This window comes from Eutrigla gurnardus (assembly GCF_963514095.1).
Source record: "Eutrigla gurnardus genome assembly, chromosome: 19".
Lineage (NCBI taxonomy): Eukaryota > Metazoa > Chordata > Actinopteri > Perciformes > Triglidae > Eutrigla > Eutrigla gurnardus.
In genome coordinates this window covers 23059149-23083034 of record NC_139930.1, presented here as the reverse complement: position 1 = coordinate 23083034, position 23886 = coordinate 23059149, and the positions used below count along the sequence as shown (strand labels likewise).

Genomic DNA, 23886 nt, shown 5'->3' with positions numbered 1-23886 from the left:
AAATGTTCTACAATTTAAATCGGCATACAACAAAGTCAGGAAAATAACGTTTGTGTTTGATTGGACCTCTTTTAGCTACCAGGATGTCTCGGTGCATTTTCTGTAAGAGTCGGCCAGATTACTGGATGATACAGACAGAACAATATGAACCTCTCGTTGACCTCACACAGCAAACACTCTTCAACTCAAAGCTTCAAAGTTCACGTTTTCTTCAGGTGATCTTCTCACTGCGGACCCTTCTCACTGCGGATGTGTTACATATGGAAAAGGACTGAAGTAACTGAGTAATAATTTATGGCTCCATTTCATCTAAGTGTGCCTTAAAGCTGTGTGGGCTCATGAAAGTTGCACAATTAATTGGAATGCGGCCCATTATTCATGCCCTGAAATGCACCTGCCGCCACAAAATGTCCGCTGTTCCTACGTCACGGTGAAATAATAAAAACCTTATAATCCCAGTTTGCTTCGAACCTGACGTCAACGTAGAATAATGTTGGGCCGACAGGGAGACAAGACTACGAGTCTACCTTTAGTCCCAGTGGTGCTTTGAGCTAAATGCTAACGGCAGCATGCTAACAGGCTCACAATAACAACGCTAACATGCTGGTAAAATGTGTTTAGTGTGTTAGCATGCTAACAAATGCTAATTGTTACCAAATATAAAGTATAACTAAATTTTGGACACATTCGAATTGTGGCTTGTTTATGGGACTAGATGCTAAAAAATAAATAAACACAGAAAATGATGCCAGGTTTTCTCAACCTGCAGTATAGAGTGGAGTGAAATAGCCAAACAACTCTTCCAGTTCAAATGTTTTTTATTTATTTCAAGAACACCTTTAAAAATCCACATCCTCCTTAACTGCCGAGGACGGTACATAAACGTTATTTATATCCCTGGCTGTAAATCGTGACGCTGTTCTCCTTTCAGGGTGTGTCCCTGCTGACTAATGTCTAACCGGATGTCATTTCCCTCTGAGGATTATAGTTGTTAGCAAAAAAAAAAATCACAAGGAGAGTCCATTTCCAGCACCATGACCGGCTAATCCACGACTACCACTTTATAAACATCTGGATGGGCTGAATTGACAAACCCTTCAGTGAGACTTGTCCGGTGTTGTGACGGCATCTAGAAGGCGTAAAGTAGACACAGGCTTTAATTTTAACGTCAGCTCCATAAGATATCAAGATGTGGTATAATTACGGTATTTTCCAACCTCAGAAAGTGCCTTGCTCCTTCCTGCGGTCAATGTCTCTCTTCAGTTGGCAGGTGAGACAGATGGAACAGCACATGCCCGCCATAAAGTCCTGACACAGGGACCCCTGGGAACACAAGTAGGACTTCCTGTTAGATGTTGTCACTTGTTTCTTTGAGCTTGTACACACATGTATAGACATGTACTGTAGACAGTAAGAATAGGAAAACAGTTTGATGGATACCTCATCTATTAGATATCATTAGCCATGCTTAAAAAAAGACAAATATTGCATAATCAGTATCAAGTCTCAAGGAGTGATGCAAACCTGATAATGTGTAATATACATGGATGTTCATGTCAAAGTTGAGGTGGATTCCAGTGAAATCTGAGAAGTGTTATAAATCTTTGCTAATCAAAGTACATTTCAGACGTTCATTGAATAACAGTATATTTTCTTTTTTTTCAGGAGGAAGTGTAGAAGGCTGTATGAGCTTTATAGTTCAGGTGTGAGACATTTGAAAGACAACAGAAAGGAGACGTGAGTTGAATCAAATGTGTAACCAGGTTATTACTGATGTAGGAAACAAGACGCAACTCAGTTGGGCTGCAAAATTCTGCTACACAGAATTACATTTATCTACTTATTTTTGACTTTTCTTCCCCTTTATGGTTTAAAGGTGCAGTGTGTAGGATTTGGCATCTAGTGGTGAGGTTGCAACCAACTGAAACTTCTCCCATGTGGCCAGCGTGTAGGAGAACTACAATAACAAATGGCCGTCTCTAGAGCCAGCTTCAGGTCATACTCAATATTATTACATTATATTACATTTCTGCCATTGGACTTAATGCTAAACACTGGTCATACTTTATTTTCCCATTCAGGCCTCTTAAAGCAATTCAAATTAAACTGAATCAAAGTACATCATAGTTGTATTACTCTGGATTAATCTTTAACAGCGTTGTTAATTATTAAACCAACGGCTAAAAAAAAAAAAAAAAAAAAAAAAAAAAAGAGTGGCTTCTTGACACGTATACACTCTCATTTAAACTGCAAAGTCCAAACTGAAAGAATATCCAATATCTTACATAGAAGCAAAGAACAAATCAGGATCCGTCAGATTTATGGGATGATCCTCTGGAGGGGCCGCTAGTTTGGGAACTACTGTACTTCAATCTAACAGTATATATAAGTTAAAACTATGAATAAATATTAGTACATATTAGTAAAGGAGTACTTCCTCCACTACTGCATGTGGATTAAAGCAACTTTTACAGCTTTATTCCTATGAGGCCAAACCAGACGCTGTAACTCTTTAAATGGAGCCTTGCGGTCGGGCAGCTCCACGTAGAACACTTACATTGATGTTGTATCTGGTCCTGTAGACGCTGCGGATCGCCCAGCTGTGGCCGCACAGGCAGCACTCGTCCATGTCGCTGGCGATGGTGCAGCCGAGACACGGGTAGCACCACAGGCCGTAGCAGCCTGCGTTAAGAAAAACACTCAATCTCCGTCTCAACGGTGTGTTTTTAAATCAATCAGAGTTCCCAGCGAGGAAAGGAGCGCTCACAAGTTCCACAGTCGTCACAGAAGTCACACAGGCCGGTCTGGAAGTCCGAGGCGGCGTAGCTGCCGGGTTGACTGGTCACGGCCATGATCCGGATCTGTTGGGTGGAAAGAGTTTGTCACTGTTGTGATCATTACTTGTGTGTCTTCCTCAGCAGATAACAAATGACACCTATTTTAAGCATCACACGGTATGGATGCGAGTCCAGTGAAATCTTACCAGATGGTTGAAGGATGGTGAAACTGAGAAAAGAGGCTCCGGGACGACAGATTGAGGGCCGGACGCAGCGTGAGTCCTTATAACCAGTGAAAGCAGGTGATAAATGTGCCTACAGCTTTATTGCTGTTTTATTGTGCAGATATGTTGGCCAGCCAATAGGTCACCAGTCACACCCACATCACAATACTGTCATAAACCTCTATCAGTCTTCTTCCCGAACGCCTAACACGTTTTATTTGTATCATTTTAGATTTAAAGTTCAGAGAAAAATGGATGATTGAAATTAGAGATGTTTAGTTTTAAGAAAAACATATTAAATTGCTGTTAAGTTGCTATGAAAAGCATCTGAAATTATATTAATGTTGTGCATCAAAATTCCTTATCAAGTTAATAAATTATTAATTAATTGCCCTTCTGTGTTAAAAGTTGCCACATCAAAGGCCAAGTGACCATGATTACTGATATGGTTTGGCTTATTTTCACCTCATCTTGGAAAATATTCCGAGCTGTTGAGAATAAAATATAAACAAAAAACATACAAATAAGAAGCTTTTCTGCTGATTGATTTAATTTATTTACCAACAAATACACTGATCAAACATTACTAACTACTTTAACTCAAGTACTGCATTAAAGTTAAATTCTTAGGTACTTGTGTATTCAAATATGCAGCTACTCTCCTACATTTCAGGTAAATGTTGTACTTTACCAATCATTAGCAGACCAAATATGATGTTTTGTTAAGCAATGAACAAATACTTGTATATGAAATAGACTCATCTCTCCTTCTAACATTAAACTAAACATTAAAACGCTGCTTACATATTAATTAACTATCCAATGATATAATAATACCTCTTTTCTGCAGAGGGAAGTACTTTTCCTTTCAGAGTAAGTGTTGCATATATTACTTCTGTAGAGAGTTTTGAATGCAGTACATTTCAGCGTGGCATTGCTAAAACCTCCTCCAGCTAACAAAGGGGGTTTGTCACATTGCTTTATTGTGTGTGCGAGTATGTGGACTTATCTGGACTCATAAAGTTATAGAGCGGATGCACCTTGTCCTAATTCAGATCAAGTGATCTGAAATCAAATTTGAAAGGAGGAGTTCACATACCTTAGAGCACAATGTGATTTGGAGATCACATGAGCATGCTTTTCTTGTAAAAATCATCTAAAAACACTCATCATCTAGAATCGCTGCTGTGCTCCTGTCAGCCACACGGCGGCGCTGCTTCCCACAAACTAGCAGACACCTACTGGAGCTGTGTAGGAGAGCTGGTAATGACTACCTGGCTGTAATGATATAGACTCCTACATAATGAGCAGCTGTAACTGAAACTCGGGAATAGGCATGATTTTCAATTTCCTACCGACTAAAGATAGACGTGGGCTAAATGACACAAAAACACACGGGGCTGCCATTAGCTTGACCCCGAAAATACTTCCACCAGACAGAGCAGATGCAACGATTTAAACCAAAATACTTACTGGCAACACACAAGTGTATTCTGAAGAGTCTGGAATGAAATGTCTCTGCTTTTGTTTCAGGATGCTAACGGGTTAAAGATAAAATCTCACAAAATACTTCTATTTATATTATTTTTTTTGCCTGCCAGCAGTTTTCATTAGTTTCCAAGTCGGTGCCAAACAAATGCCAGAATATGTTCTTTGTTTTCTGATATTGTTCCTTGTTGATATCTGTGGTTGCTGGGCGATCATCTGTTGCACGATATCACCATCTTCTGTACAGATTTATACCTGCAGTAAGTGGTTTTACTCCATAATTCTGTACTTTACTTGAATGCTTCCATTTAATGCCACTTTATACTTCTACGCTAATGCATTTGTACTTTTTTGCTCCACAACATTTATCTGGTAACTATGGTTACGTCTCAGATAGCGGTTTTACATGATAAAACCTGTGATCAGCTGCACAAAATATGATGCATTATGATGGATAAATGATATTAATGTAGAGCTAGTTTAGTCAAGCACCAATCATGATCTGGTGATGGAAAGTAAGAACACTTTCTCGAGTACTGCACTTCAGTACAAATATGAGGTTGTACTTTACTCGAGAATTTCTATTTTCTTTCTTTATGTCAGAGGTAAATATTGTCCTTTTTACTGCCCTGTTATTGTGATACGATATATACCTCTGATATGAAAGGAGATTATGCCTCAAATCTGTCCTCTTTTACTTAAGTAAAACTTCCGAATGTAGGACTTTTATTAAAATGTGCTCTTTATATACCTTTACTTATAATGGAGTATTTATATGATGCGGTGTGTAGAAGTCTGGTAGGGCTGTACTCCTACCAGAGCTGAAGTTGCGTGTGTTATTTCAGGGCAGCACCACTGATAGACATGCGCACAGCTGATGGTAGAGCGAGGCACATCTGCACTGACGTCACCCCCCTGAAAAAAAAACAAAAGGCTGCCAATTTGAAGCTGTCCGGGACTGGGACATACCCGGTCTCTGCAATGTAGTGAGGAGGAGCAGCTCCAAGCCAACTTTTTCTTTTTTTTTTTTTTTTTGCTGGTGGTTTGCATGCACTTTTTTTTCTCTTCTTCTTCTTCTTCTTCTTCTTCTTCTTCTTCTTCTTCTTCTTCTGCTTCTTCTTCTTCTGCTTCTGCTGCGGCGGCGGCCTCTCTGAGGTGGCAGAACACCCTCTGCAACCTCAACTCACTCTTTAAGCCACTCTGAGCCACCATCCAAGAACACAACGTCTAGATTATAAAGACTGCAGATATAGGCTGAAAATAGACCCTTCTGCTGGAGGACGTCCAAGACGAGGAGGAAAAGCTGAATTACTGCTCCTCTTTGTGTGTGTGTGTGTGTGTGTGTGTGTGTGTGTGTGTGTGTGTGTGTGTGTGTGTGTGTGTGTGTGTGTGACAGTGTCTCCGGTCTGAAGGGGAGACTCTCAGGATGGCAGAGCCCAGAAGGAGATGAAAGGAGGAGAGCAGCGGAGGTTTGTGTGCGGAACTCCGGAGCTGCAGAAGTCTTTTTTTGTCCAGAGCTCTCTCTCTCTCTCTCTCTCGCTCTCTCTCTCTCTCTCGCTCTCTCTCTCTCTCTCTCTCTCTCTCTCTCTCGTTCGCTCTCTCTCTCTCTCTCTCGCTCTCGCTCTCGCTCTCTCTCTCTCTCTCTCTCTCTCTCTCTCTCTCTCACGCTCTCTCTCTCTCTCGCTCTCTCCCTCTCTCTCGCGCTCTCGCTCTCTCACGCTCGCGCTCTCTCTCTCGCTCTCTCGCTCTCGCTCTCTCTCTCTCTCTCTCTCTCTCTCTCTCTCTCTCTCTCTCTCTCTCTCTCTCTCGCTCTCTCACGCTCTCTCTCTCTCTCGCTCTCTCCCTCTCTCTCGCGCTCTCGCTCTCTCTCCCCCTGCACGTTCGGACCAGAGCTGACAATGCAGATGAGCGTGGTAACTATCTCGTTAACACTCCCCTTGTGTTGAGAATAGGGCTTTCCGGTACTTTTTTATTTATTTGTTTATTTATTTTCGTGTGCACATTTAAATCCCCTCCACAGGGAAGCCTTTTTTTTTAAACGCCAGTTTAGGGAGAAGGGGAGGCATTTGCGTGGAGAGAGGGGAAAAATGGCACTTTAGGAAAACCTTTACGCACCGGGACCCACATGTAAGTCCACATCTGCAGTCTTAAGTTGCGCGAAAATCACTTAACGTCTCGCAAAAAAAGAAAGAAAGAAAGAAAGAAAAAAAAAGAAGCGGTGTCAGGTGGTTTATTTTGATTCGCAGACGCGCCTCGCGGGGTTACGTTTGAGGTACCGGTGTAATGCACGCGGGCCGGCTGCCAACTGTCTGGGTCAGAGTGGCCAAGTAAGTAGCGCAGTCTGCCTGGAGCGCTGGAGCCTGAAGAGACGCGGCGAGGAGACGCGGCGAGGAGACGCGGCAGACGCGTCTCTCCACAACAACAAACAAACAAATAGGCTGCGCGTTTTTTTCCAGTCCGGTCAAACTGTCATTTGGACATCCGCTATTTTTTTTTTTTTCTTTTTTTTTGCTCTTCACCTGGACCCGCTGACGTTTGTTTATACTGGTCCGGTCCGCACGCGCAGCCACGAAGCGCGTCAGTGAGTACAAAAAAACCCCAATGATATCATGTCCACCGTTTGGCGCTGCTTTTTGAAGATTTGATGCATCCAGTTTTAATGCGGTTATTTCGCTTCAATTAGACCGTCGACTCGTCTGGAGGCTGCTGGTCATTAAACTGTCACTGTAAGCGCACGTGGCTCAAATGTGGCTAAAAATCAGGCGTTTTCTGGCAACTTGCTCTTCCAGTCGTGTTGAGTGAGAGCCGTGAGATCAACGTCATCCAACTCTAAACCTCAATTATAAGATTTCCAACTTTGCGTTTGATTTTCATTCATTCGAACACCAGAAAGTGAATTGCTATGTTCATTAAAGCTGCAAGAATTAGCCAAGATATCGGTTTTCAACTATCAACGGAAGGTTAAATCTTCGGGGTTTGGACTGACCTTTGAGGTTTTGTGACATTTTGGAGACAAAACAGTTGATTGTTTGATCGTTTGGTCTATAAAATGTCAGAAAGAAATGGAAAATGATGAACTGATCACAAGGTGGCAACTTGAAATTCAACCAAAGATTTTCCATTTAAAAAAAACCAACAACTACAAGAAGCATATCCTCACTTTAATGAAGCTGGAAAGTAAAACCTAAAAAAAATGCTTCTTGTTGGACAATGAATCGATTAATTGACTTAATCATAGGACGGACAACAATCTGATTAAGAGGTAATCCGAATAGTTAACAGGTCTTTTAACCTCTGATTGATTTCCTCTCCAGGAATGCAGATGGATCGGTCAAGACAAGCTTCCAATATAGAGCTTCCTGTTTGGAGTTACACCTGAGAGGGACTGCCTGATGGATTGCGGTGTTTTCTACGAGCTGCTGACATGAATCCAGAGGCCAGTGAGATGTGGAAGCGCTCGCCGTCAGGAGAAATCTGAGACCTGGATGAGCCTTCGAGCACGACGAGAACATTCAAGTGAAGGAGACAAACCATGGACTTGTTATGGTGTGGCATCGGACCGATCGCGTGCTGCTTTTAGCCCGTTTGTAGCGCCCTCTACCCTCCACCCCATGTCACACCTTTCCCTGAATTATGGAAATTTTGTGGAAGACGCTGACTTGGACACTGAGCCTGGTGGTGATGGCCGCTTCTGAGTTCCAAAGCATCAACAGACTTTCACACAACTCCCAAGGTATGACGCAGGCAGGCGGATGAGCACATCTTAACCTTTGTGTTGTTTGTTGGCTCTCACGTTCTTCTTCTCTTCCTTCTCTCCTGTAAAAGAGGAGTTCCTGTCCTACCTGCAGCACTACCAGTTGACTGTCCCGGTGCGGGTGGACGAGAGCGGCGAGTTACTGAGCTACACTGTGAAGCACCACCGGCCGGGCCGACGGAGACGCGGCGTGGCGGATCCCGTAATGGGACAGCCGCCCACGTTGGACCCGGACCCCCCAGAGTCCCGGCTCTTCTACAGACTGTCAGCCTACGGGAAGCACTTTCACTTAAACCTGACACTCAACCCCCACCTGGTGTCAAAACATTTCACAGTGGAGTACTGGGGCAAAGAAGGGCTGGAGTGGCGTCATAACACGGTCGATAGCTGCCACTACGTCGGGTTCCTGCAAAATCAGCACAGCACGACCAGAGTGGCCCTCAGCAACTGCAAGGGCCTGGTGAGCACACAAACTCCTTTTCCTCTCCGACTCGAGCCCCGGCGTGTTTCACGCCACTGACCTCAAACAACCCCCCTCCCCCATCCCCTGGTACTAATGTCAGATAACTAATATATATACCGAGCTTGTGCTGCTCTCATGTCAGCCAATCTTTCAGACGCAGCGCCAAAAGGATTAGACCAATTGTAGTTTGCTTAGCACAATCTTGGCTTCCTTCCACTTGGCACGCTGAGGTCTGCAGGCAGCTCGGAGCGAGGTGATGCTCGTGGAGGGGGGGGAAAAAAGAAATCACCCCGGTGATCTGTTAGTGATAAGCGTTTCCATTTGTGCGTTAACATTTCTTTTAGTTGATCCCTTTTTTTTTCGTGATCTCTTGAATAATGTGTCTAAATCATAGACATTACTCCATGTGCTCGGTTCAAACGCAAAACTGAGCAGCACTAACAAGGCATCTAATTATCCTGTCTAAGCTTTTAGTCCTCAGGCTTCTGTCCACAGACTGCGTGACTGTCCAGCTTCTCTTTACCAATCAAGACATTGGAAGGCGTTTTAATAGCTGTTTAACCCTCCTCGCTTCAGAATAGCTCTAAAGAAGGAGAAAAAAAATCGGCCCTGCTTCTTATTGGCAAATATAATCATGTGGATGAAACATTGTAGCCAAATGTGTTGGCACGGCTTGCACAGTATCATAAATTGAATTAGTGTTTTTTTTTTTTTTCTAACCGCACCAAAAATGGACAAAACTGTGTCTGTACTTTTAATGTAATCCGCTGTCTGGACAGTTTGAGATCACACACTAATCGAATGTGTTTCTGCCTTCGCTGGCGTGACGTGCGGTTAATTGTTTTCAGTGTAGGCTTTTAACGGAGCCAAGTCAGTGTTTTCTACCAACTCTTCTCTCTGTTTATGCTCCACAGGGGGTGACAAAGGGCAGAGAATACTGTTTTTAACCTTGGTTCTGATGTAATTGGTGGTTAGAGGTTCTTAAATTTGACTGCAGACTAGTAGCTAATGTGCATGACATCATCAGGAGAGGAGGTCACATGACATGAAAGAATGTTTTAGTTATTTAAAGGGGGATTAAAAGTATTAAGTATTATACTTCCACTAGTTGGGAGGCTTGCAAGAGCGGCAAAGACTGAGATATCCTGACTTTTACATCCCGTTATTGGAAAAACCCGGGATCCTACATTTCCCATAATGCAACTCAATGGCATCTTTCATCAGACTTTCTTGGCTCCTGACTTCTGATAAATGCCATGTGTTTTAAACTCCACATCCCCCAGTTTTTAATGCCAGCTTTCTCTAAAAATGTTAAGTCAGGTGCCAGATGATGTCATCAGGTTTATTTGTGATGATGTCATTGGGGTTGTCTCAGCTAAAGTTTTCAGACTTCCTTCAGAGCCACAGAATAAATTCTACGCATGAAAAAATAATAAATTCTACGTATGAAAAAATAATAAATTCTACGTATGAAAAAATAATAAATTCTACGTATGAAAAAATAATAAATTCTACATATGAAAAAATAATAAATTCTACGTATGAAAAAATAAATTATACATATGAAAAAATAATAAATTCTACATACGAAAAAATAAATTATACATATGAAAAAATAATCAATTCTACGTATGAAAAAATAATAAATTCTACGTATGAAAAAATGATAAATTCTACGTATGAAAAAATAATAAATTCTACGTATGAAAAAATAAATTCTACATGTGAAAAAATAATAAATTCTACATATGAAAAAATAAATTATACATATGAAAAAATAATAAATTCTACATACGAAAAAATAAATTATACATATGAAAAAATAATCAATTCTATATATGTTCAGAGAAAAAGTTTAGTGGGGTTTTTTTGCCTCGTGTCATTTGCGCAACATGCACCAATCGCATTAGCTGTCTTATTAGCATTATTAGCACATAGCTAGCAATTTTAATTTGTGTTCGTATCTAATTATGTCTTTCCATTGTGGCTTTGTGATGTGTTGCCTTTTAAATCCAATTCCTGTTATGTCTGAGCAAGTAGTTGAAAGAAATAGGAGGAATGCACCTTTAATATAATGTTTAAGTTAAAAATACAAAACATGTCCGTTGCTTTTTCTGTGTATTTAGCAGCAATGTTTTTACTTGTGTTTGTAACCTGTTTCTTTTCCTCCCAACAAGCACGGCGTCATAACAACGGAGGAAGAACAGTATTTGATAGAGCCATTAAAGAACATATCCTCCGCCGCCTCCAGTGAATGGAACCTGGAAGAAGCACAGCAACATGTTATTTATAAAATGTCTGCCATTCCCTCACCACAAGAGCATAGCCAGGAGTTCAGCTGTGGCATTTCAGGTTGGTGAACCTCCATCTGGGTTGGACTCTGTGTGGGTGGAACTGACGTAAAGGAATAACTATACATAGCAGGTTAGAGGAAGTGCTGGTTTGGTGCTAGGCCCAGGTTCTGGTAGACATGACCGGGCCTCTTGTGTGCTATAGTTGCTCCTGGCCTGGACACCTTTCAACCTGTAACAAAAACTCTCTCTCTCACTCTCCGGCTTTCATAAAAAGGCCCTTCAGTGCATACGGAGTTCTTGGCACTGACTTTTATAGAAGCACAAATCCTATTTATAGAACCAACAATCACGTTCAGATTCTAAGATTCAGACAACGCCGAGCGAACGCTGCGTCTGCTGAGATATGACGAATTGGAAAAAGAACCAGGTGGATATTTAGGTATTTGGGCCAAGGTCTTATAAGAAACAGCAAAGGCTGTCATCGCCGGCAAGCTAGCATGCCCTAACATGTACCATCTTATAGCTTTTTCCCAGAGCATCTGGGTCATAAAGCAAAGGCTTTAGCTGCAAGGTTCAAAGGGGCAGATTCCCATCTACCATACACAAACCAGCCCTCTCTCTCTCTCTCTCTCTCTCTCTCTCTCTCTCTCTCTCTCACACATACACAGATAACGCAGCATCATCTGAAAATTCATAATTCACCCTAACCCATCTCTGTCTCCCCCGTCGTCCACAGACCTCATAAAACCCAGTGCACCTTGCCAGTTCAGCACGCCTCCCCCGGCCCACGCGTCCCCCGTCCCCCAGAACGACAGCGAGCAGTCCAACAGCACCCACAGGCAGCGGCGCTCCATCAGCACCGAGCGCTTCGTCGAGACGCTCGTGGTCGCTGACAAAATGATGGTCGGTTACCACGGACGCAAAGACATCGAGCACTACATCTTGTCTGTGATGAATATTGTAAGTTTGATCCTACTTTTTGGTCCTTGTGTAGTTGTTGTCTGATATCGAGGAATGGAATGTAACTAAATACTCTAGTAATTCAAGGTACTTTTACTCCACTACATTTGTCAGCTTTTAACTTTTCAGATTACGGCCTGTCCAGTGAAAACCACGTATCTCCAGATGTGATGAATGTAATAATGTGATGGATGAAATTAAATAAACTTCTTGGATCAGCTGGAAACTGCATCGTCACAAAGCTGAAAACAGGAGATACGAGGTTCTCACAGGACAGATGATGCTCTTAGAGAATATGATGCATTGCAGTATATTAAATATACAATAATGCAGCAGAAATACAAATATAGGATTTTTATAATATAGGAAATACAGACGTGATGATTTATGATCATCATATTTAAGATTATTTATTTTAATTTTTACTAAGGTTTAAATGCAGATCTTTTACAAGTCGTGGAGTATTTTTACAGTGTGGTATCAGTACTTTACTGAAGTAAAGGATCTGAATACCTCTAATACTACCATGTGTAGTAATGTGGTACAGTGCTTAGATGTTGGGACACAATTTGTCTGACTTTGTGTCTTTTCTTCTTTTCTGGAGGTCAGGTTGCCAAACTTTACCGTGATGCCAGTCTAGGAAATGTTGTGAACATCATTGTGACCCGGTTGATTGTCCTGACTGAAGATCAGGTAAGAAAGAGCCTCTTTCTGACCTGTTTTTCTCATTCATTTCCCTAACCTTGAATCCTCCATGCAGTATTATCACGGTTATTATTACAGTGAGCCGCTTTAAAATAAAAATGTTTTATTGTGTCTGCACCTTCACCTGTAGCGAGTGTATAACTGATACGCTTGGCGTGAGTGAGCTGCAGTATTTTATGTGGCTGACGGGGAGAGAGAGACTATTCACCATATGGCCACCACTTCAAATGAAAGATGTGCTCAGGCATCATCCCTCAGGGAGCCTCGGATTCTTACATGCACTGTACATGTGTACGTACGTGTGATGGGAGAAACAGAGTGCCTTCCCCGGCATCTGTTTTTTTTTCTTCTTCTTCTTCTTCTTCTAAAGGGGTCACGGCGGCTCTTTGCGTAGCATCAAACACGTTTTCATGTAAAGTGGAGCCGCGCTTTGATCCAATAGGATAGGAAGTACTAGACTATCAGAAAAAGGCCGTTGCAAGAACGAACGTTTCATGGTGAAAGTGAGTCACCGCTGGGCCGTGGAGTTGTACGGTATCGTGTTGTAATCAATCAGCTGAAAAACGGCGCTGCATCACCGGCTGGCAATGCAACGGTTTCCTATAGTTGAACCCATTACATTCGTGGAAGCGCTGTCAATTCGTTTTGCAGACTCGACGACAACATCCTCAACTCATTCTTCTTCTTTTTCCACATTTACTGCTTTTTTTTTTTTTTTAATAATCACATATCCTTGTTCTGGTTTTACCTTGACTCCTGCTGCATCTTTTCTTAAATCCCAGTAGAGCACGCATCCAGGTAATCTACTTTGGTGCCATGTTGGCTCATTGATTAGCGCTTTCTACACATGACCTCAAGTTCAGCGTCTGTTTGTACATTTTTGTGCATTTTTACGATTTCACGATATGACAGAATACTGTAATGTACTGTTCTGTATCGTTGGTTTAGTTTCGTATAACAGTATCAAGTTGCACTGTTTCGTCTCTTGTCTTTTGCAGCCCAACCTGGAGATTAACCACCATGCCGACAAGTCTCTGGACAGTTTCTGCAAGTGGCAGAAGTCCATCCTGTCTCATCACAGCGACGGCAACAGCATTCCTGAGAACGGGATGGCTCACCATGACAACGCTGTCCTAATCACCCGGTAAGTGTAGGCTCACATCTACTGTAACAGCATGAGCTACAATTTTGCTCACACGGCACTGTAATGATCCGGCATGGGATCATGCACTTCAAAGAGTAAAAGTTTCAGTTGTTACGCTGTAGTAAGTAGCTCTTATTTTCTCATTTTGAGCAAATAGGTTGCAGGTTATTTTCTGTGCTGTTAAAGCTGCGGAGTCACGGCTTAGCTTCAGACTGTTAACAGAGGTGGCCTGCAGCTCCAGTACCCAGACCTCCGAATGTCCAGTTCTTTACACAACTTTACCTGTAAGTGTTAAAAGTTGAAGGGAATAGATCTCACTTCTGAAAAGTAAATATGCTGTTTCAGACATACTGTACCTGTCACACTGCAATTTATTTCAAGGTTTGTTTCCATAAAACAGAAAAACTCTGAACTCTGTCATTACCTGGAATAGACTTCATTGTTGCCAGAACTGTTTTGGTCACATAACCTAGCAACTAAAGTATATATTCCCCCCACTGGTTTTGTCCAGAGAGAGGATAGCGTTCGGTGATTGACATGGGCTCAAGCCAAGCTTTTTGACTCCCTGGGCTATGTACAAAACAGCCTTTCTATCATTAGTTTGTTTTTGCTTGTTGTCTGTCAGGTGATGTTCTCCAGCTCTTTTGGCTCGTGGTTTTTATTGTCGGTTTAACTTCACTAAGCACCAGCAAACAAAGGCTGCTTAATAGAGTCTAGATGCAAAGGGCCACAGGGTTTATATAGATGATACATTTGAAAGTGTATTCTCATGGTTTTTCTTAGATAGCCAAACAGCTCATGCGGCCGGCTTGTAAACCACAAACTTTGCTCAAAGCAGTATGAACCAATTTTGGCCACTTGGAGGCAGAATAATTGCTAAACAAGTCTTATAAAGTTGCTGTGGCTAACGCGCTAGCCTACTTACACGTCAACATTACCGTCCCAGTGGAAGTGGAAGGATTCCTTATCTTTAAGCTCTGTTTTGGTTTCCGAAAAACCTTCGCTTGCTAAATGTTACACTTTTGTTCTTTGCTAACCTTGTCTGCCTTGTGGTGCTGGGTAGGTAGCATTTTATCAGAGCTTGTTTGCAACAAAAGGCTAACAAATTCCACCGCTCACATGGCTAAAAGGCTTTGCTAGTGCTGGACAGACTTCGTAAAACTGTAAAGACCAATTAGCTTAAATGGCAAAATAAATAGTTTGGTTTATGACTAAATACCTGCATCAGCCTTAACTGTACTTTTTGTGTTGTACTAATTAGCAAAAGTTAGCACGCTAACATGCTAAATTAAGATGGCAAGCATCAGTGTGTTAGCATTGTCACTGTGAGCATGTTAGCATGCTGACGTTAGCATTTAGCTTCAGTACAGTTTATGCCCAGCCTCACATGGCTGCTAGCATGAGTCTGTAACCAATGTTACAGTTCTTTAAGAGGTGTAAAACCTCATTAACACACACCAGCGGCAGCTATAAAAAGGAGGAAACTGCAGTCTTCCTCATTGTATGCAGATGACATAGTGTCAGTTTTTATGAGAAGCTCTTTTGTAGCCTGCAGATGGCATGCCCATAATATACTTCAGTGAAGGGCAACTCCATATGATGAAATATTGGCGAATATGGAGTCAGTAGGCTATAGAGTACAAGTAGGGGAGAGATAATGAGATAATAAGCTGTGGGGAGGAGGCAGCTGGGCTCGGAGACGCTAACATTGGAGATAGTATAAATAGCTGATGGTAGACATCAGGAAGCCCTCATTAACCACCATGTCTGGAGGAGCAGTCAGACATTCCTTGCAATGGTGGAGCGCACCTAAAAAGGTCCAGTGTGATTTTCTTTTCTTTTTTTAAGGTGGTTGATGCAGAAGGGGAACTCAGAGGACACTTATTTAATTCATACTTTTGGAGTATTTTGGTATTTTGGGCAATGATTAATTGATCTGATTAACGTTCTCTTGCTCCATATCCTCTTATTTGAAGATGTTGCAGATTTTCTCTGCTTTATGTCATTGGAAACAGAATATCTTTTGGGTTTTGGAGTGTGGACAAAATAACACATTTGAAGACAATGCCTTGGGCTTTAGGATAATAAGTTGTAATATTCTATGAACCTACAGTTTCAAGCTCTGATTCATTGATGGAATGGAAATAATGGTAAGTTGGAGGGCATAAAAATAGCATTTAATATTTTTTTTGTTTGCTTATCTGTTAGATTTGCCTATTATTGGTTTAAGATATTCTAGTTATGTATCTGAGGTCTTCATCCCAACACTCAACTGATTAATACAACTATTCAACACATATAATAATATTATCAATACGCTGATCATCACTAATCAATGTGGATCTCCTGCAGAGGTGGTGCATTGAGGTGATTCACCGTTTTCGTCACCGTTGCTTCTTGGTCACGGTGGAATGTGGACTCTGACATAAAAAACAAGACATTGAAGGGAAATTAGGGAAATTAAATAAAAAAAATAGACGACCTAGAACGAGGTCACCATTGTACCTCATTGGTTTGGAGCTGCTCCACTAGGAGGGAGAACGGGTGAGAGGAAGAGGAGTTTATGGGGAGATGGAGGGAGGCAGACATGGGGGAAGAAGAATGAAATTAAATTTACTGTGCCCTTGGTTTTAATAGATTAAAAGCTTTAGGAATGATTGGATCATTTATTTGAAATGTATGATGTGGCTCAGAGAGTTCTGGCCTATTTTTTGGTTCTCTATTGGATTACCTGTATGAGTTACGGGGGTTAACAGTAGGGACACAGCATGAACGAAGCCTTTCACTTTATTCTCATTCTTGCTGAGCTCTGTGTGGTTAGCTAGGTGGCATTTTCCTAAAGGCTGAAGATAAGAGGAGTGAACCAGGTGTTTCTCTAGAACCAAACCTGTCATGACTTCATTATATGCTATTGTTATGCTAAAGGTTGTGATTATATCTAGCCAGACTGTGTGATTAAACATGGAAAGAATGGGATGGCAAAGAGCCAGTGGAAGAAAACACTGTACATGTTGAATAGTGTTGATTTAATTTAATTATTCGTGTTTTTTTCTCTCTTTTTGTTTTTTTGCCCGCCCTTAGGTATGACATCTGCACCTACAAGAACAAACCCTGTGGTACCTTAGGTGAGTCGACCAAAGCAGATTAATGTATATTAACATGTGTTTTCTTGCCAAATTGGTAATCTTAGCTGATGTTGACTCTGTGGTTCTCTCGATTAGGAGTTCATTCTTCTCCTTCTCCCTCTCGAGAGGTTTTAATTTCCACGTTTGGCCTTCAACGTGTCCTCAGACAAACCTTATTTAGCAACCTTCGCCAGTCTCCTTTTAGAAGAACCCCAGACGGCTCCTGTGAGACATAATGAGAAGGATGTTTTCACTTGTGTTATTATAGCTCCTCAGTCGCGTTGAGGCCACGGGGCCCTGAACCTGGACAGCCGATGGTCACCTCCTCTCACGGTTTCTAAACGTTTCTCTGTCCTCGTTCCCCTTCCTCTAAACCTCAGTTTGCCTAAGGTGCCTCAAACCAAAATAAAAGGAAAAAGGTATGTGTTGGGAAGCCGACTGGAGGGGGTAAAGAGGAGAGTAGTGACAGAAGGAGGAGACGGAGAAGAAGAGGAGGAGTTGAAAGGAAAATAGAAGGGGAAAAGGACAATTACAGGGAGTGTTGGAGTATGCAGGAGGGTGCTATGCTGGTTGGGATGGTATTGGGGATGGGAAAAAGGGACAGCAAGCAGTGGGAGAGACCCCCCCCCCCCCCCCCCCCACCACTCCTCCTCCACCTCTCTCTCCCTCTCCTCTATAACCCCTCGTCCCACCCTGAACCTCCAACCCACCCAGCCCTTCTCTCCCCATCTTATCTTTGTAAAGGCCCCGCAGGCACCACAGTATATCTTGGAGGTAATATTGTGACTTCAGGGGTGGTTTGACAGATTGGCCGCATTCGTCACATTCCCCGGTCGCTTTAATTGCACTGGCATCTGCTTGGCTTCCTCGTTGTCTCAAGACCCCCCCCCCCCCCCCCCCCCCTTCTCTCCTCTCCTCTCCTCCCCACCTCCCCCTCCCCCCCTTCCTCTCCTCTCCGGGGATCATGCTCCCCAGGTCAAATCGCTGGCCTTTAGGGTCGCCGAGTAATCACGGGGCTGGAGATAATACACAGTCCACCCCGGTGTTAAGAAAACAACTTGCAATGCAGCCGTGTGTGTGTGTGTGTGTGTGTGTGTGTGTGTGTGGGTCGAGGGTGACACACACACACACACTTTACTCTCACAAACACACTCTCACACACATTCTTAAACTAATCGCAGAGTAGCTACCCTCTTCTCTTTCCCTCCCTCTCCTGCTTCTTTCCTCACCTTCAGGCTCCCTCTCTCCCTGCAGTAATGGTTTCAGTGGCCTCCTGATTTGCGAGTCCATTCTTGTTTAGCCTCTTAGTGAACAGGATACAAAAGCCGATGCCACTTTTAGCCGGGAGTTCATCTTAATTGTCTGAAACTGTGAGTGAAATCTGAAGCAGTGCTGACCATCGGAGCACCGTCCTCTCACCAGTACGAATGCAGATGCGTCTATCGATTATCCCTCTTTGACTGCAAAACTGTGTGTGCGTGTGTGTGTGTGTGTGTGTGCAAAACAATCAATTTAAAGGTTCAGTCCACCCAAACCCACAGTCACAGTCATCGTGTCGAGCACTTCGTTTTTGTTTGCAATGGCCTCGATTAAGAGACATCCGTCTCCTCCTCAGTAAGAAGCAGCTCCGTTTGAAAACTGCTGACACAGTAAATCTGTTTCCGTCCACCTTTTTATTATTTCATAATAAATACTTTATTTTATTTTATGATTTGTTAAAAACACAAAAACATGGACATGGACATTATTTAATAAACTATTTCTGTACCAAAAAAACAAACAACCTGTGACATGAGGAGACTTTAACCTTCCTCACATTAATACATAAAATGAACAGAAATGTCACGTTTCATCACGTTTTCTTCATCCACCATTTGAGGTTTGTACGTTTTGCAAATCGTGCATCCTCTTAACTTGAACCTGAAAACATTTAAAACAACATCATTCAAATGCTCTTTACTTCCCACCTATTAATGCACTTCCCCCAACACACACACACACACACACACACACACACACACACACACCTGCTTTGTGCTGTCATATGATCCTCTCTGCAGTCACCTGTAGATGTAATCTGTGAAGAATTGCCTCCTGTCTCCCTATCTGACCTGTCAGGCTTTAGGAAAAAAGGACCTGCGACACCTGGATTGTGGAGAGGTTTCAACTTTAAACACCCTCTCCTCCTCTCCCTCTTTCTCCAGCTGAAACGAGGAAAACATCTATATTTCTCAGCTTTCTGGTGGGGTACGCCGTTGGTGAAGGGGTTCTTATGTTCCCTTCCTTGGCTCGTGTTTTCGCTACATGAATTGAAATGTATAAATCTAACCGTCGTCTAGACATTTTCCAGTCTAGCCGGCGATGCTGAACTCTACTCCCCCTGGTGAACTGGGGATCGAATGCGTGGAATCCCACTTTTATGACCACGACTCCTAAGAATGCTTCGTCTTGACCCCGTGTTTGTGTGTGTGTGTGTGTGTGTGTGTGTGTGTGTGTGTCTAGGCTTGGCCTCAGTGGCTGGAATGTGCGAGCCAGAGAGGAGTTGCAGCATCAATGAAGACATCGGCCTCGGTTCTGCTTTTACCATCGCGCACGAGATCGGCCACAAGTGAGTTTTAAGGCTTTTAAGATCGTAATATAAAATGTAAAAATGTGACATTGTGCTCTGATGAAGTCAGCCGGCTTATGCGAGATGAACACATTCACTCTTTAAGGTCCCCACCAGACTTGTTTTAAGACTCTACATTGAATAATAATTTCACATCTGATATGGTTTTTCCACAAAAAAAGCCAAAGCATTTGGCTTCCGAACCGGTTGTGATGTCACAAAGCATGCACATCTTCAGGCAGATTTCAAAGCAGTCATGAGTAGACACACACAAGAAGTTGAGCCGGGGCCCAACTTTGAGTGTTGCATTGAAATCAAATCCTATCCGCTCTGCCTTTCACGGTGAGTGCAGAGAAACCTTCCTCCTGCAGACGTGAAAACAGCCTTTTAGTGCTCTGCACAGTCAAGTGGAAACATCCAAGTGAAGTAACAATATGTAAAAATGCATGTTTGAGAGCAGCAGCGTGAAGTTGCATGGCTATAAATCCATGAGTGGTCCACACCTCCATATCAATAGTTTTTTTTTAAATATGAGGACAAGCCTGCACATTTTCAGAGTGTCTTTCCTGCAATACGTTTGTCGCACATGCAACTCCTTTTGCATCAGATCGTCTCAAAACCTTTTATCCCAATCACAACTGTGTGCTCTCTAATAATTGCTCTTAAACAAACATTACTTGAGTTCACCAGACCTGCATGTAGCCTTTTTTTTTCTCTCCCCCTGCAGACGTCTTGAACTGTATCTCCACATATTTCCTCATGCAAATGTCAGTGTGTCCACATACCTCTGGCTCTTTCTTCCTGAATATAAAGCAAAATAATGATGATGTATTAGTCTACGTATCCCTCTCGAGAGAGTTCAGCAAGATGGCGATTTCCTTTATTATGTCTCGTGTCTGCTTCTGTTGTGGGGCAGTTGTAAAAATAGTCTCTGCTTCTAGAGGATGTATAAAAAAACACACAGTGCAGCAGGGCTTCAGCGGGGCTGATTTATTTCCAGAGTAGGGTAAAATGTCATAAACGCCAGCCTTAGAAAAACAGGTTCAGGCTGTGCAATGTGGTCGGGGTTGTTATATACATTAGAGCTGATTTGTGCTCCCGGACTGTAAGGAAAAGTAAGCTTTGACATCCTGCTGTAATGTGAGATTTTCCCCCCAAAGGATATCCAGACAGATAAGGCTTCTTTTTTTTTAATGAATTGTTAAAATGACTTATTTTCAGCCATCAGGGCAAAATAACTTCTTGAGCAGCTTTCATAACAGAGCACAAGGTCGAGAGCTGTTTGGGTTTTGGATCTCTTTGTGTTCTCTGGTGCAGCGATTTGATCTGAGGCTGCAGTCGGGATGACTCTCCCTCCTGGCCTGCTCAGACCTGCAGCCGCTGATTGACAGGCAGGCATCAGAGTGGTGATTAGGACTTTTTTTTTCGTTCCTGCCGAGCTCCAGACAGGGCTTGACCCTTGACTTCTGGCTCCCCTCCACCTCCACACAGCTGTTTCAGAGCCTCGGAGCTCCATCTTTTACAGCCACTGAGGGAGACATCCTCCAGCCAGCAACCCGGACTCTCATCCCATCTGAACTATGTTGTTAACCGCCCAAGAGAGGGTCACTTTTAGCCTCAGCGGTTACTGATGATCATCAGCTGAACTTAATTCCAGTTTTTATTTGGTGTGTTTCAGTTTTGGGATGAACCACGATGGGATCGGGAATTCCTGCGGTACCAAAGGCCACGAGACGGCCAAGCTGATGGCCGCTCATATAACAGCCAACACCAACCCGTTCTCCTGGTCCGCCTGCAGCAAAGACTACATCACCAGCTTCCTCGAGTAAGTGGATGATAGTTGTTCCCTGTGGGACTGTGTGAGTGTGTTTGGGATTTGCCTGCATGTGTGCGCAGTAGAGGAAAAGGTGCATGCCTGTTTTCCAGCTCGCTTTGCAGCCGCTTCTCTTTACAACCCGGCTGGCCCGTGTGGTGACCCGCTAGGCTGTCTTGTATGCGAGTCCTTCCCCACTTATTCACATCCATTTCATCACCAAGACTCCTGCCAGACCTCCTTGTGGCTGTGTATGATAACCGGCTGCCTTCCACCCATGCATCCTCGCACCACAAGGCGGGTGATGTTAGAGCTCATGCGGTCCTCGGTGGTGATGTGTAGGCCAGCTGCCTCCAACCGCTGCACCGCTGTTTTGTGGATAGGTCAGGGAAGAGAACAACCTTTAAGTGCACAAATAAAATGAGGAGTGAAGCGGTGACGTTTGGCAGAATGACGGTTTGCTGGCTGAGCAACGCCAGCCTGGCATGGTAAAAACCAAAAAAAAACGTGGAGTAGGCCAGACAGAACATCTGGAGCTGGCCTTCAGACTCCGGCAGGGAACAGATACTTGTGATTGATCCCTGATCCCTGCTCCCTGTAGGTTCATTGAGTTGCTTTTAGAGGAGGTGTTAGATTCTTCACTTTAAGATTCACACTAATGATGCAGCACAAGCAGCTCATTTTTATTCCATTGATTCGTCTTCCTTGTTACCCATGATGCAACTCAACTGCAGCCAGTTTGATGGGAGATTTGGTTGTATTTTGCTAACAGTGGCTTCAAATAGAGATGAGGAACCACAGAGGTTTGGTAACCTCATGTTTTTTTAGCTCCAAACCCCCAGCCTTTTCAAAATGACTCAAGTGATGTCACTTGAGTCATTTTGTCTTCCAAAACAAAATGCCTACACAACTTTTTTCCACGTACAAACAGACTTTTTGATGTGTAAAACTGGTTCCCCGGCCTTTAAACAGAGACGGCCAGCCTGGTCTCGACCTCGGTCTCTGATAGATTTAGCTTCCACTGCTGGTAGCTGTGGATTGAAGCCTAACATGTCTCCACAGATGGAGCTTTGGGCGGGCTGTGCTTCTGTTGGGAAACGCCGTCATGTAATAACAATCAGAAAAGGATTGTTCCCGCAGACGAGAAACACGCTGCCATTCTTCTTTGAACCATCACACAATGAGGTCACCGGTTCCTCCCGTTTGTAACATTTGCAGGAACGACGAGGTCATCACACTGTTTGTCCTTGATGGTAGAAACGGCCAAAACTGAACAAGAAATTGCTTGTTTGCAGCACTGGCAGGGTGTAGACCACTGCAAAGAGCCACGTTGACTCAAATGTGGCTCAAGAACCAAAAAACAGTTAGACATGGTGCCGTTAAAGCTGCTCTCATCAATATTTCTATATTAGCAATGAATGAAATTTAGCATTTTATCTCATTGTTTTGGTTTTGCAATGTTTACAATAACCACTTTCATCTGTTCAAAGTGAAATAAATCCTTGAATAAACAGCAGACAGACACAGTTAGCAGCTAGCTGGTGAACATAGCGGAGCATCAAGCAGCTAAAGAACCAGATATTTCCCTCAGGAGTTGGTGGAGGCCAAAAATCGATCTAAAAGAGAAAGAATATTAAAACAAAGCTCCAAATGAATGATAATATAATACTGCTATGGATCTGTTGCATGTGTGAATAGGAAACTGTTAGTTAAGAGATTTTTCATATAACTTTATACAGTAATAATATGTCAGCGTTGTGTTTGCAGTCTGTCGCCTCCAAGTGGCCGAAAAAATCAGTTATAGCCGCTATGACTGCTTAGAAAGTTTGAGTTTTTTTCTTCTTGAATTGGCTTCGTCTGCTATCCTAATATGTCCTAACATGCATGCGTTTGCATGAAAACCTGTATGCCAGCCTGTGTTTGGTGGAAAAGCGCAGGTTCTTGCAACAGAAAACACATTCAAAGTGTTATCTTTTATTGCACTCTGGATAATGCGGCCCAGTTTATTCCAGCTTGCCAGAGGCGAGTGCAAATATCTCAGTTTGTAGCTGCTTCTCACACTTTTCCTGTACAGGACGTTTCTCGCTACGGTTCAGCTTTAATTGCTCATCACTAACACCTGAGTGCCGCTTGCAAAACCCTCATACACAACCTCGCGGCAAAGAATCTGTTGGATGGGCTGCAAGTCTGCGGTGTGTGTGTGTGTGTGTGTGTGTGTGTGTGTGTGTGTGTGTGTGTGTGTGTGTGTGTGTGTGTATTCATGTTTAGTTAGCAAGGCCCTCCAAGAAAGCCGATAATAGCTGCCGTGGTTGTCAGATGATGTTTCCGGCTGAAAGCTGTTAGAGGAGGGTTACTGAACAGCACTTGTGACAGAGATGACAGTATTATGTGCCAGCTTCCAACCGGGACACAAAGAGCTGCTTCTCTCTGCCGCTCCGCCGGGTTCCTGTCCAGTTCTGGCTCCAGTATCTGAGGAAGACCAGAGCCGCGCTCCCAACAAAATAAAAGTTGTTTTGCTTGTTTTCTAAAGC

The 23886-nt window shown here is 43.0% G+C and overlaps 2 protein-coding genes across 5 annotated transcripts in view; one reads left to right on the top strand and one right to left on the bottom strand.

Moving 5' to 3' along the window:
* Positions 1 to 819: 819 nt before the first annotated feature.
* LOC311029376 (placenta-specific gene 8 protein-like) lies at positions 820 to 2879 on the bottom strand. The gene is made up of 3 exons (XM_084034483.1): positions 2768 to 2879; positions 2558 to 2682; positions 820 to 1323 (listed from the first exon to the last, which is right to left on the bottom strand). Exons 1-3 carry the CDS (start codon positions 2850 to 2852, stop codon positions 1219 to 1221), a joined length of 315 nt encoding a protein of 104 aa, XP_083890609.1. The 5' UTR covers positions 2853 to 2879; the 3' UTR covers positions 820 to 1218.
* A 109-nt stretch (positions 2880 to 2988) lies between these two features.
* adamts6 (ADAM metallopeptidase with thrombospondin type 1 motif, 6) overlaps positions 2989 to 23886 on the top strand; it is a 57282-nt gene continuing 36384 nt past the window's right edge. For 3 of the 4 annotated variants that reach the window (XR_014598872.1, XM_084034478.1, XM_084034477.1), the window contains exons 1-11: positions 2989 to 3052; positions 5886 to 5958; positions 7804 to 8222; positions 8315 to 8703; positions 10884 to 11058; positions 11737 to 11960; positions 12570 to 12653; positions 13664 to 13809; positions 16891 to 16934; positions 19437 to 19542; positions 21221 to 21367. Coding sequence is in view for 3 of the 4 variants with exons in the window: in XM_084034478.1 (XP_083890604.1) it covers positions 8123 to 8222; positions 8315 to 8703; positions 10884 to 11058; positions 11737 to 11960; positions 12570 to 12653; positions 13664 to 13809; positions 16891 to 16934; positions 19437 to 19542; positions 21221 to 21367 (1415 nt within the window). In the remaining variant the exon portion in view is untranslated. Of the gene's footprint in view, positions 3053 to 5885; positions 5959 to 7803; positions 8223 to 8314; positions 8704 to 10883; positions 11059 to 11736; positions 11961 to 12564; positions 12654 to 13663; positions 13810 to 16890; positions 16935 to 19436; positions 19543 to 21220; positions 21368 to 23886 lie in introns of those variants that run through there. The other variant, XM_084034479.1, reaches the window with a different exon arrangement.

What these genes read in the sequence shown, in the direction of transcription:
- LOC311029376 (XM_084034483.1), bottom strand. Translation starts at nt 2,852, where the DNA reads ATGGCCGTGACCAGTCAACCCGGCAGCTACGCCGCCTCGGACTTCCAG. An exon ending in CTGTGACGACTGTGGAACTT is followed by an intron (nt 2,683 to 2,767) that starts GTGAGCGCTCCT and finishes TTCTTAACGCAG; the next exon opens with GCTGCTACGGCCTGTGGTGC. An exon ending in GGACCAGATACAACATCAAT is followed by an intron (nt 1,324 to 2,557) that starts GTAAGTGTTCTA and finishes TTGTGTTCCCAG; the next exon opens with GGGTCCCTGTGTCAGGACTT.